The sequence below is a fragment of the Pygocentrus nattereri genome, chromosome 23 (genome assembly GCF_015220715.1).
Source record: "Pygocentrus nattereri isolate fPygNat1 chromosome 23, fPygNat1.pri, whole genome shotgun sequence".
In the NCBI taxonomy this organism is placed as follows: Eukaryota; Metazoa; Chordata; class Actinopteri; order Characiformes; family Serrasalmidae; genus Pygocentrus; species Pygocentrus nattereri.
Genome location: NC_051233.1, coordinates 21,931,190 through 21,945,416, shown reverse-complemented (window position 1 = coordinate 21,945,416; position 14,227 = coordinate 21,931,190). Strand labels below are relative to the sequence as shown.

Here is a 14,227-nt window from a genome sequence, read left to right as displayed (position 1 = left end):
TGGTCCTTAACTGGGGAAGTAATGGCATGGAATGCAGTTTGGGAAGAAGACAAGCTTGTGGAGGGAGTGTGATGCTCTTGGCAATGTTCTGCTGGGAGACCCTGGGTCCAAGTGTTCATGTGGACATCAATTTGACACATGCCATCACTCTTCCAGGTAAACACCACACACATAACTGGTCGGCCACCTGAGGAATTGTGCACACTGACCGGTCTGAGCTCACACCTCTTCAGGCAATGGCATTCATCGACATCAGTGGCCTCTTTCAAAAGAATAATGTATCCCACCACACTGCACATATCATTTTGGAATGGTTTGAGGAACAGAGTTGAAGGTTGCCCTGGCCTCAACATTCCACAGATCTAGCAGACAATCTGATCTAGCATTTGTCGGATGTGCTGGACCAACACGTCCAATCCATGGCAGCTCCACCTCATAACTTCCAGGACTTAAAAGATCCGCCACACAAATAACATCTGGACAGTGGGGTCAGAAACTGATCAATGATGAATGGGGAAAGGATGGCTGATCAACTATGAAGCAACACAGGACATATAGTGTGCAATTGTACATACTTTAGAATAATGATAGTTAATAAGGCAATTTTAACAGACTTCACATTGACATAATGAGTTACTACTACTTCACAATTAATTATAGAAATTATATACTAAAATATATAATGATTTAAAATTTGTTAAGGCCTCATTGTGTTGCCCAAACACAAAATAGAGATATAAAGTGGGGGGGAGGGGATAAAACAACAAATACATTATTTGTCTATAAATGAATGGTCTACATATTCTGCCCAATGACCACTGGGATAGGCTCCAGCACCACACCCCCGCAACCCTGAGGGAGAAGCGGCTTAGAAAGTGTGTGTGTGTATGTGTGTGTGTGTGTGTGTGTGTGTGTGTGTGTGTGTGGTCTACATATGTTTGTATTTGCTAACTTTTTTCTGTTACCTTATAATTAATTATTGATAAAAAATCTGAAATTCTGATATTATCCATTATTAAAGACTATATTATGCAAGTGTTTAAAAATGCATCTACAAAATTCTATTGATGATCTTAACTATTAATACAATGTGTCATTTCTAATATGCAATAAAAAATAATCCTAAAAACATTAGGCTTGGTGAACATTAACAAACAGGAGTGATTTTCAAATGGTGTGTAAATGATATGTGATCTAAAGCGAATGTAGCTTTTTCTTTATTAAGAAAAGGTGATATTAGTCTATGAGCAACATCAATAAACACTACTATCTATCCTGCCTCTGTTTGTGACAGAAGACCTGTGCCCAATTGCAGAAAATAGTTGAACTTTCCCTTAAGATAACCCTGCAGTATTTCTGAAAGTTAAGTGTGTGGCACAAAAAAAACCCTGAACATATTACTTCAGGGATTTCTAAAGTGAAATGCTCACACACCCTAACATTTTTCCCCTAAGGATCGACTTTCCCTTAAATAATCCCTCAAGCGTTGCATACAGTTCTTCAACCATCATTTCCCATGGCATAATTTAAAGGAAGGAAAACGCTTCTTTAAAGTTAAGGGCCAGTGTGAGAAGCTAAAGATATTGCTGTGCTTTCGAGGTTTTTGGACAGAAGACTCTACCTGCGCAAGTTGTTTGTGAAAGAGAGAATTTAAAGCGAATAAAAAATACTGAGTTGGCAAATTTGACTGTCACTAAATGTATAAGCTATAGGGCAATGGAAGATGACCTTGCACGCTGCAGCCTTAGCTGGTAAATACAGGCTTTTGACTCATTTATATGACTCCTATCAAAACTTCATGGGTTTTAGTCAACATATGTCTACATGCTGCATGAAATAATGTCTTCAAAATTATTTCAATGCCAATAACACATGCTCAGACTGGGTGTTGTGGGATGTGTTAGCCCACCTAGACTTCACAGCAGCAGCCATGATGCCAATGGATTTTTTAAAAACTTTTTTTATGTAAAGGGCAACAGGCATTTTGAAATTACAGCAAAAACAGAAAAACATCAAAAAAGGAGACATGAGGTTTTATTCTGACAGCAATGCTATATCTTTGCTAAGGGAGAGATTTTATTTGAAGCTGTGAGAGAAGCTACTCTGCTCTGCTCTACCCATAGAGAGACTGATAAACATCATAGGGGAACTTTTAAATCCTGCCTCCTTTGTCAGGAAAGTGAATGACATGCAAAAAGGTCAGTCAGCACCAGCAAATGCACTCAAAACATTACAAATATATGTGTGATTCAATACATTCATTTGCATCAAGTCTACTGGAAATGTTCAGAGGAGTTTCCACCTAAACAACAGGTTCTCAACCTATTTCAGGAAAATCAGTTAGTTTCAGTATTGAGATAGTTTAGCTGCTAATGTCACTGCCGTGAACCCCTCAGCATTTCTGCTTAGTTAAGAGGAACATCAGAGGGACTTCATGCAACACCCTTAATGAATCCTCTTTGGTAGGTAAAAACCTTCCCTTAAGGTTCATACTTTAAGAAAAAAACCTAAGGTGTTTTATGTAGCTGGGCTCAGACCACCAGAAAGGATGTTGGCATGAGTTCATCAATTTAAGGCAAAAAAAAAAAAAAAAAAAAAAAACCCCACTGCAGAACACATGAAGGCCAACTGAAACATGAGAGCTAGTGTAGCAAAGACAAGAATCGAAACAGCTACAAAAGGAGGGGTAAAATGTGATGAGAATGCAGGTCTACATGGGAGGAGATTGGAGAGGGTGTAGCCTGTGACTTTAGATTAGGGCCAAAAAAACACTAACTTTAAATAAATCAATAAATAAATAAACCTGAAAAATCAGAAATAGAAATTGTGAAACTTTTCCCCATTAATCCACGTGGAACATTAACACCACCAATGTGATTTACACAAGTGTAAATGCAGTTAAATATAACTCAGCATGCATTAACATAACACCACAGCTGCTTCTGCATGCAGATTGCTGTACCATGTCTCATAACAAAGCAATGATTTTATTAAATATTAACTCCGCACTACTGCACAAGAATCTTCCTCAAAAGCAAGCCAAGGAAGAGCTGCATCTGTGCCCCCCCCAACAACAACAACAAAAAAAAAACCTTCTCAGGAGCTCCGATTCAGCTTCAGTGCTCCTTTCAACCCCCTAGCTACTCCGCTAATGGAGCTTCAGATGGGGCAAAGATGGAAAAAATAACAGAATAATTACTCACTCACTTTAGATGCAGTTTTGCATGAAATTGTCCTGACGTTCTCCGCTTTGCAGAGTGTTGCCGAGTTAATAGCGAGATTATTATGAACCGTTTACTCAGCTGATGAGAGCATAACATGGAGCCGGATCAGTTACTGAGTGTTAGAAAATGGCTGCTGTGGGGGACAATTTATAATCTCATGATATACAGTACTGTGAAAAAATCAAAAAGGCCATTATGGCCATTAAGTGTACGTACAGGCATCCGGAGAAAAGCAGAAAACGTCAGTTACACAGAAAACTACACAGGAGCCTCAGTAATTAAATACTGTCTCACACTTTTATATCACTTTGTCCCTGTCTTACCTTTATTACAATGTCCATTCTTTTCAGGAGACTTGCTTTGGGTTTTCCAACCAAATCTGCAGTGATATTTCCTCCATACCTCCAAAGTTCAGTATCAGAAGTTGTTTTTTGTTCTGCTCCCAATTCACAATTCAATTTTCAAAAAAATCTCAAGTTCAGAAAACTTTTCTTTACATCTCAGTTGTCCAGTTTTGTTCTCGCAATTTTTCTTTCTTTTTTTTTCTTGTTCTCTTCTCTCACTTATGGCTTCTTGACAGCTATACATCACTTCAGACTCATAGTGTTGTCTTCTCATCTCTGGACAGAAACACCGGTGGACGTTTGCAGATCTGATGCAAGAGTGGAGCTTGATTTGCTCCTCTCTCTCAAAGATAAAAGGCTTAGGTAGCAGTTCTGGTTGTCTACCAGGTGTTGCGCTATTGTTAGGTTTTCCATTTCTTGAAGTTTTTTGAAATCCCTGCTTTTTCACTTATTTTAGAAATTTGCAAGGCAGCAACGATGAGATGGTGAGATCCATGTGTCAACGTCAGCATCGATTTGAAGGGGAACATAATGTGAGTAAGCTCTTTATTGGGAGGAGACAGCTGTAACTGGTTGGTTTAAAGCAGCTGCATAAAAGGAAGGAGTGAACAAATTCAACACCAGGAGATCTAATATTATATGTAGTGTTGGAAATATATACATTTTTGTTAAATATATGTTTTATGCTTTTTCCTGGATGCTGAATAACTTGTAAGAATAAAAATAAATAAAGAATAAATGAATCGATGGATTCTCTCCTAAATATAAAATGTTCCTATGAAGAACCATTCATGTTTTTGAACCTTTATCTTTAAGACAGAATAGACTGAAAGATGAATGGATGGAGAAATGGACAAAATGGCTCACACTCATGGTTGATCATGGGCCCTTGAGATTTGGGTTAAAATAAAAGTTCAGATTGAGGTGGGGGGTTGAGGTATAAAGTATTAAGATTAAGATTAAGAGACCTTTATTAGACCCACAGTGGGGAAATTTCACCTCTGCAATTGAACCCCTCTGTGCAGTGAAGGGCACTAAGGGCAGTGAGCACACTTGCCCGGAGCTATGGGCAGCCCTATCCACAGTGCCCAGGGAGCAGTTGGGGGTTAGGTGTCTTGCTTCCATTCACAAGGCTGGTTCCCAAACGTCCAGCCTATGAGTGCTCCATTTATATAAACATATAAATGACCAAAGAAAGGTCTACATGTTAAATATGTCACTGTTTTTTGGAGTCACGCTCTCAAGTTGTTATATTTGCAACTTTTCTGATGTTATCAACTTTGTTGGGGTGGCCACTTTTGTAAGAAATAAGACTGCAGGTTTAAAAAATAAAACCCTCTGCTAGTGGACACAGGGGAAAAAGCTGATGATGAAAGAATGGTGAAACTGAGTAATAGACAAACAAACAGGCAGAGAGATGCGTCAGTTCTTACCGTTGGCACAGCCTTTGAGCCGGGCTCCTCTGACTGGAGCTCTCTGAAGATCTGCCTTCACCCGAGCCTTCAGGCCTCCGTTCTCTTTCTGCATGGAGTTCAAAGCATCGCTTACTGAGTTCACCACCTTCACCATGTTAATCTGGCTCTCGGACAGCAGCTGGAAAACACACACACACATATAGCACTGCTGTTACTAGGGATAAACCAATAACCAAACCAATAACAATGATTTGACATTTTATATTGCAACACTAGTTTTTACTAGAATCCTTATATAAAGTTGGTGTCACAAAGTGTTCTTTGAACAATTCCATAGAAGAACCAATTTTGGTTCCCTAAAAAACACATATAAAACTATTTGCAAGTGTGGAGAATCTTTTAAAAGTTTAAAGAACCTTAGATAATGCAAGTTCGATATCAATTTATGCATTCTTCTAGGACTTTTACATTATGTTGGGGTTCTTTAAGGTTTAAAAAGCTTCTTCACACTCACCCAACTCATTTAGAAAAATAGTTAAGGGATATTTATTGAACTAAAAGCGGTTCTTCTATGGGATTGCACAAATTAGCACCATGGACAGTTACCACATCTGCTATCAGTAGCAGCACACAAGTCAGCACCACAGAAACCAGGTTAGATAACAGCACCATGGACAGCAACAAAATGCCAACGCTATTGATACTGAGACAACTATCAGCACCATGGACAGCAGCAACACTTCACCACTACCAATACCAGGAGGAATATAAGCTGTGCAGACAGCAAAGCTCTGATTAAAGACAATTCTAGCTATATGAGAAACATTCCTTCTGTGAGATCAATTCAGCACCCTGGAGAGCCTGGCCAAACCCATATGAGTCCACGGACAGTCGATAGCAGCAGAAATATTAGCATCCTGGGAAAATATTGTTCAGGTAATGATCAATACAACTACAACACATTTCCCATGGTGAGGCATGGGTTGTGTTCGAGTAATGATCAATATTTGCTGTCATGTCATAATAATATCACTTCAGCACCACCGACAGCAGTGCACTACATACACTAGCTACTGTCTTCTTTTGTGAGCATGAGTCAAATTAAGACTACACACACACACACATGGTGGTGGCATTCCCCTGTGTAAGCCTGGGATATGACCCACTTTAAAGAGAAAATGTGCTTGTGTGTGTGTGTGTTACTCAGCATAATGAATGAGCTGCCTCTTTTGGTCTCAAATTGGAGTTAAACTTAGTGATTTTAAAAGGACCTTTACACCTGTGTAGCGAAAAACTAGGATGAAGTTAAGCTTGAAATATTTGTTTGAACCCGACAGGACTCAGTGGATTATGCTGGGTTTGGACATGGTTTTCCAAAACTTTCCCCAGTCATGCTGTTGACAGAATTTAACCCCAAAGTTGCAAAGAAATGGGTGTGAGGGGGACAGTGTAGTGCAGTCAAAAGAACATTTAGATTTTATTCTTTTGGCTATATCTAAATATGTGTTTATTTGTTATATACAGGCTGTGTTCCAACAGCAGCAAGATATATATAGTTGTCAGCTGTTGGAACACAACCTGTATACAAGACAACCTTGTATCTCCAGTTTTGCCATTTTTGAGTTCTTAACATAATCAAAAGTCTGGTTCCACTGACTTACATTAAAAGTAAAGAAGGTTTTTTCTTCTTCTTCTTTCGGCTGCTCCCTTTAGGGGTCGCCACAGTGGATCATCTGCCTCCATCTTGCCCTATCCACTGCCTTCTCTACTTTCACACCAACCATCTCCATGTCCACCTTCACTACATCCATAAACCTTCTCTGAGGTCTACCTCTTCTCCTTCTACCCGGCAGCTCCATCTCCAACATTCTTTGACCAATATATCCACTATTCCTCCTCAACACATGTCCAAACCATCTCAACCTGGCCTCTCTGGCTTTATCTCCAAACTGCTCCACCTTCACTGTCCCTCTGATCTGCTCATTTCAAATCTTGTCCATCCTTGTCACTCCCAATGAAAATCTCAGCATCTTCATCGCCGCCACCTCCAGCTCAGCCTCCTGTCTTTTAGACAGAGCCACAGTCTCCAAATCATACATCATAGCAGGATGCACTACTGTCTTGTAAACCTTCCTTTTCACTCTTGCTGCTATCCTTCTGTCACACATCAGCCCTGACATCAGTCTACTTCCTTGGAGATACGAGGTTTTCTTCTGACAACAGCGATAAAGTATCTCCATTTTTGTCGATTTCTAGTTTTTTTTATAATCTAAAACTGTCTGTCTTTGTGGTATAAACATATATAAATGGCCAAAGAAAGGTCTAGATGCTAAATATGTCATTGTTTTGGGTTTTTTTTTTTGGGGGGGGGTGGGGGTGTCACACCCAAATTGCTATATTTGCAACTCGTCTGATGTTATTGACTTTCTTGGGGTGGCTACGTTTGTCAGAAATAAAACTGCAGGTAAAACAAAAAATGGAAAAATGACCTCTGACAGTGGACACAGGAATAAGCTGATGATGAAAGAATGGTGAAGCAGAGTAACCAACTAATATATGAATATGTCTGTTGTCCTTTACATTTTCTGTAAATTTCATGAATTTGAATTGACCAAAAGAAATTACCCAAAATGACTTGTAATTAGGCGAGTTGATTATTTTATTACGTCAGTACATCTTACAATTTTATTTTATTTATCCATAATCTAAAGATGGATTTATTGTCACTACACAGCAAGTTGACCAGTTTTGGACTCAAAACTTGATGCAGCTGTGACAAAACATTGTCCGGTTGATACTGTGGTTTGAATCAGGCCAGATTAAGACAAGAATTTTTCTGGCAGTTTTCAGGTTCAGACCAAAACTTCAGGCGTGATTAAAACTCTGTGATGAAGGATCCAACAAGTGTGCACACCCACACACATACAGACAGACCCACACACAATCTGTCAAGTTGATTAGTTCATAGACTTAAAGACTGGCAGTTCAATAAGGATCATAATGCAGTTAGCGTCAGCAATCAGTCACCATCTCAAGGCAGGAAAACAGCACTGGGGTGAGTTCACTAATCATGTGTGTGCTTTGGGGGGAGGGTTTCTTTCAACTGAAAGAAATACATGTTGGTTATTTGTTAATCAATTTTCATTCCATGCTTTCATGCTTAACACTGCAAGCATTATAATCACATCATAATCTCATTGGTAAGCTTTGGTTCATTTCTGAAACTGCAAGCAGGCTCTCCCATTAAGAGCTCAACTGCAATGCTTACATATTAGATTAACCTCTAACAGTAACACTAACAAGTAACAGTAAAATCAATCAGTAATATTTGAATTTCCAATGACTCTAGGCCTTCTCATCCCAGACACATCCCTGCTTGCAAAATACATGTGTTAGCCTGACCAGTGCTTTTCAGTCAGCAGTCACTGTGTCAGGGCTCTTTTACGGAACGAGTCACTGTAAACCCTCTACATACAAAGCACAGCGTGTTATCGTGTCTGTTGGAAGTTTCAAGTAAAACATGAAACGTCTTTTAGAAGCATTCAATGTTCGTGTTCAATCCAGAACAGCTCCTTTATGTGAACTGAGGTTAGCTTAGCATTAACATGTAACTACAATCCCATAGATGTGCTAGCAGCAATGAGCATTATCATACAGGTGTTTCTTTTTTCTCATTTCTGACCAATACTTGCCATTATTGGTCTAAAATAAAGGCCTAGCGCTAAGATTTATGGTTTGTCGTTGGTTGTATGTGTGGACAGATGTATTCATGTCTACTTACTTTTGGTACAGAGGTCACAAACTACATAGCTCAAAACTCAAATTGGATCCAAACTGTCACTATGGTAAGACCGAAAGGGCAACTTCATAGACAGAAAAGATTGATTTTCTTCATTTTCGATTTAAGTTAATGCAACAAGGCTTTATTTCAAGTGCTTTTAGACCATTTCACACAATAAAAGGAGCAGCTGCTGTTTTATAACAGAATTAAGAGATTTGGCTATGACAGAAGCAGTGTGATACATATGTGCCCCAGCACTGTAGGCTGTGTGTGTGTGTGTGTGTAGATGGAGGCATACATGTGTTTGTCAGTCTGTATGTGTAGGTGGTATGTGTATGTGTATATGAGTGCACTTTAAAAAACTGGAACAGGGCAGAGGTTGATTTGAAGTGTTTGTGAGATCTGTACTGACTTTTTTTCCCCATCTAAAGTGTTGTTTTGCTTTGCTTTATATTCATAGAAGAATTTATTTGAATTAAACCATTTTTAACCCATTGGTGGACTTATATTTAAGTTCTTCACTGTCGTAATTACTTAATTTTCAGATTAGTTTGATAATAGTCACTGAATTATTTCAGTTATTTCAATTATTTACACATACAAGCTTGATTCACAAATGCATTCTTTCACAGCTACTGTTATAAGGTTGTACGTACGTACACACACACACACACACACACACACACACACACGCACACACACACACACACACACACACATATATATATATATATATATATATATATATATATATATATATATATATATATATATATAGAGTACATGAGGTTAACAAATAAGATATAAATCAGGACAAGCCATATAAAAATCATAAGACAGACAGTAAGGCAAACAAAGTGAAATGCAAGACAAGCAAAACATAAGATATGTAAAATATTACCTAAATAAAGTTAGGTAATATTACTTTGCAGTACAGAAGATAGGGAGAGACAGGGCCCCCCTCACACCCTCCCCGCCTCAGCACAGTAAAACTAAACGTTACACCAGAGCCACTTTCCATAGCATGTAACCATCAGATCACTGACGGCCACTATGCATTAGTGAATTGAGACTCATAGACTGCTGTCTCAGTCTGCTCTAGGCCCTAGCCTTTGTCCTGCTCACAGAAGGTGAAACTGGTGAGATGCATATGTGGCTTTTTACACTGAGTGAGATCAGGCTATATCAAGAATCCCATTTAACCAAGTGAGAAATTGAAATGCCCCTTATTTAGAGATGCTTCATAACGTTGAGCTTTCAATTTGAAATATTTTCTGTGCCCCATAGCTGCCCATTAATACTTACGATACTGTTTTTAAAGTCAGTCTGAAATCAAAATGGACCTTTTTTTACTTTGTTATTTTATGTTCTTGATCACATTAAGCACAATTCTCCCACTCGGGGCTGTTATTCCAGTCTTAAATCTCTCCTCATGACTGAGAACATACATAATGTAGAATTTAGATTTCAGGACCTTTCCTGAGTGTGCATGAGTGTATGGAATTTTCCAAGCGCAAGTCGTCTGTCATCTATAGCGTTCAGGACAGGCCACTGTTCTGTTACACACATGAAATGGAAGCATTCTCAGAGGACAACAGCAGCAGGCAGGGCCATTACTAACTGTCATCAACCTTGTAACGTGCCACACTGAATCACATCTCTTTGCCTTCAGCAGCCAATAGCTCAGGGAGCTGTAAAGAACGTGGGCATATGAAGCGCACGCACACACACACACACACACACACACACACACACACACACACACACACACACACACACAATATATATATATATATATATATATATATATATATATATATATATATATATATATATGCAATAAGGGAGGCCACCAGTGCCATAGCCTATTTTTGTAACCATAAGAGAGATTTCACAGTCTCAAAATCCATGTCTGGCCCTCAAATATATTCTTGGTATAAGATCATATTTCCTTCTCACCTTTGCTATTCTGTTGCATGAAAACAAATGCAACAGCTGATAAAACTGGCCAATATTAAGGTTCCACAAACTTAGTAGTATCAGCTTCATTAAGTATCAGCTGCACTTCGCATATAAGTGCACTTTGTAGTTCTACAATTACAGACTGTAGTCCATCTGTTCCTCTGCATACTTTGCACATTGAGCTTCAATAGTCAGGACACCCAGAGGAACATGGCAGAGCAGCATCATTTGGGTGGCATACTAGCGTGTGTTGCGTTGGTACAAGTGGATCAGACACAGCAGTGCTCAATGTATATTCTTGGTCTTTGCCATTCTTTTGCATGAGAACATATGTGCTTAATGTAATTTAAAGGCCTATCAGGTTTACAGATATTACAACTAGGGCCCAACTGATATATCGCTTGGCTGATACATTGGCCAGTAGTAAATTTCCTCAAAGAGGAAGTAGCAGTATTGATGAAAACCTCACCAATTTATGACCAATAAATACACAGTACAGGGCTGTGTAAAAGCCATAGGCACCTAAGCAAACTGTAAAAACATTTATCTGAGCAATAACTGTGTTTCATCTTGTATAAAAGCCCTACATAAAAATAGAATTCAATTAGAGAAGAACGAATGTAGTCAAATGCAATAACAATTTCTTGTTTACAAAAAATAACAAAAAAACCTGACCTCTGTTGAGCTGCTTTGAAGAGGATTTGGTTCAGGATACCTTCTCAACACCTTCAGCCATTGCATGGATTTGTTAAGCTCCCTCATCAGCACACTTTAGCAGGTGTTTGCCATTGCTACAGCTATACAAGCTGACGGAACTAATGAACATAAACCACCAGCAAGCTTAGAATAACAAAAAACAGACCACAAAGTTGAAGACCTCTGCTTTAGTAAACCAAAAGCGGTCTTCTTTGGAATCATTCCAAAGATCTGATTTTGGAATCTTCATTTTTATGAGTGTAGCAGTGGTTGGTAGTAGTGGTGATGTGATTGTATGAGTGTGTGTGTGGTGGTAGTGGTGGTGGTGGTGGTGGGGGGGGGGGGGGGGGGGGGGGTGTTGTATTCTGTGACACACTATTAACATGGTGACAGCCACTGATTTCATTCACTGGAAAAAAAAGGCTAGCCTGTATGCTAGCATAGGTTTCATGTATTTCACAGGGAGCGGCTGAACGTCAAACTGATTGACAGCTTAGAATTAGTTTCCTTAATACAAGAACATAAATGGGCCCCTGGTGACACAGGAGCTGAAATAGGGTCACAGAGGTCTACTGCAGGTCCAAGAATGTATTTGTCATCTCTCTGTGTTGCAGCGAACACCATATACACTGAGGGAGCGCAAAGATAAACATATTGAAATTATACATTCTGCCAGGCTGAGATCATTTTCTGTGCTTTTAATATCACACATGAGGGCCAGCGATAGAAGTGTTCATGCTGACAGAGGAAAGGAGACAGAATTCCATTCATTCTCTTCAGACAGAAACTAGTTGAGAAAATGTCAAAGCTTTTCTCCAAAAAAGTACTAGATTAAAAATGGAAAACACTGCCGAGTGCATTTTAAAACACTGCTTGAGTGAGAGATGTGACAGCATGTTTTCCTCACTCGCTGACAGAGCTGAAAACAGTGAAGAAATCTAATTTGCACCTTTTTCCCAAAATGTAGTTGATCAGCCAAGTGTCTGAAGTTTGCTTCTTTGGTTTTGTGCCAGAGCTACTATCTACAGCAAAAGTTTGATCTTGGTTAGATTTCATGTTTCAGTGATTTAACACATCGTCTACAGTGAACACATGCCTGCACACTTTAATGCACAATCCTGGTTCCTTTCTGAATTTAACACATTGGGGTAAAAACACAAAACAAACAACACATTTTATATTTCATGCTTTTTTTCCTCTCCAATGTGTCAAATTTGCCAAATTACTAGCATTCTTGCACTTAAAGTTTTTTTTTTTTTTACTTAGAAAATCAGCAAAGCGTGTTATTTGACCAAGGGTGGTCAAACGTCCACTTATGAAAGTACAAAACTAATGTTGCTAATAAGTAATGGAAGTTTACACTTTACACCACATAAACAATATTCCTGTTGTTGGAACAAAGCCTTGTTTTTCAGTTTTTGAGATCATTTGAAAAGACCTGTTGTCCTTTACGCTCTGCGATGGACTGGCGGCCTGTCCAGGGTGTATCCTACCTTTCGCCCAATGACAGCTGGGATAGGCTGCAGCTCCCCCCACGGCCCAGAAGGAGAAGTGGCTTAGAGGATGTGTGTGTGTGTGTGTGTTTGTGTGTGTGTTTGTGTGTGTGGATGTGTGTGTGGGTGTTGTCCTTTACATTGTGTGTAAGTTCCATGACTAATGGACCAAAAGAAATGGGCCAAAATCACTTTGAAAAACTCTGGTTCCATTGACTTACATTAAAAGTAAAGTATGTTTTTTGCTTCTCCTGTAAAGTTACTATTTCGGAGATACAAGGCTTTGTTCCAACAGCAGTGGTATGTAGAAGTTTATGATTTAGGCATGAATGATGCTAACAGGTGGGGTGTAAGCTTTCACTACTTGTTAGGGTTACATTATACAACGGGCACTCACTAACTAACATCACTAATATAAACAACAAATGAAGTACTACATTAATAATGCTTAAGTAATATTAAGTAAGCAAGTAACAACTGCATTAGTTAATACAGTTTTCACATCAAGCACTGACCAACATTAATGTATTTATTAACATTAAAAACACAACACACTATATCAGTAATGGTTAGCTATCATTAAGTAAGCAAACTGCATTAATTTACTACCAATTCATGGCTCATTTTCACGTTACATTAAATATAACAGATACTAGGTAACTCACAGAACTTCAGTGGAACTTAGCTCATCCAGCATTTGTCAGTATAGGAACCAACATTTGTAAGACACTTATCTTGTCTATTCGTATTCTTTTGGTGTAAATAAATAAGCTGAACCAACAAAGCAGAAAAAAAAACTCAACCTAAAAATATTAGCTAAGCATTATTATTGTAGTATCACATGTTTATAATGTAATAAATATATTAGTCAATGCTTAATGTGAAAACTACATTAACTAATGCAGCTGTAACTCATGTGTTGTTAATGTTAACAAATGCATCGTGGCTAATGGACATTTTATATAATAAAAAAATGGGTATTTTTTTTAAACTGTTGCTTTAATACTAAATTAAGATTAAAATCCCTCCCTTTATCGCTCTGTCTATTATATCAACAGCCCTTTCTCCTTCCCTATATCTCTCTCCATCCCACAATCTCCCCTTTCCTTCCATTACATTTATGGTATTTGGCTGACGCTCTTATCCAGATCGACTTACAATTTGATCAAGGCAGTGTTGAGAGTCTTGCCCAAGGACTCTCACTGGTATAGTATAGAGTGGTTACCCAGGTGGGGCTTGAACCCCAGTCTACAGCATAGAAGGCAGAGGTGTTACCCACTACACTATACCATTCTACACTATACACTATACT

At 38.7% G+C, this 14,227-nt stretch overlaps 1 protein-coding gene across 2 annotated transcripts in view; it reads right to left on the bottom strand.

Annotated features, from left to right (window-relative positions):
• Positions 1-14,227, bottom strand: part of LOC108428067 (fibrinogen C domain containing 1) — a 201,248-nt gene that overhangs the window by 98,693 nt on the left and 88,328 nt on the right. For both annotated transcript variants that reach the window (XM_017698786.2, XM_017698793.2), the window contains one exon: positions 5,002-5,161. In XM_017698786.2, the coding sequence (XP_017554275.2) occupies positions 5,002-5,161 (160 nt within the window). The remainder of the gene's footprint in view (positions 1-5,001; positions 5,162-14,227) is intronic.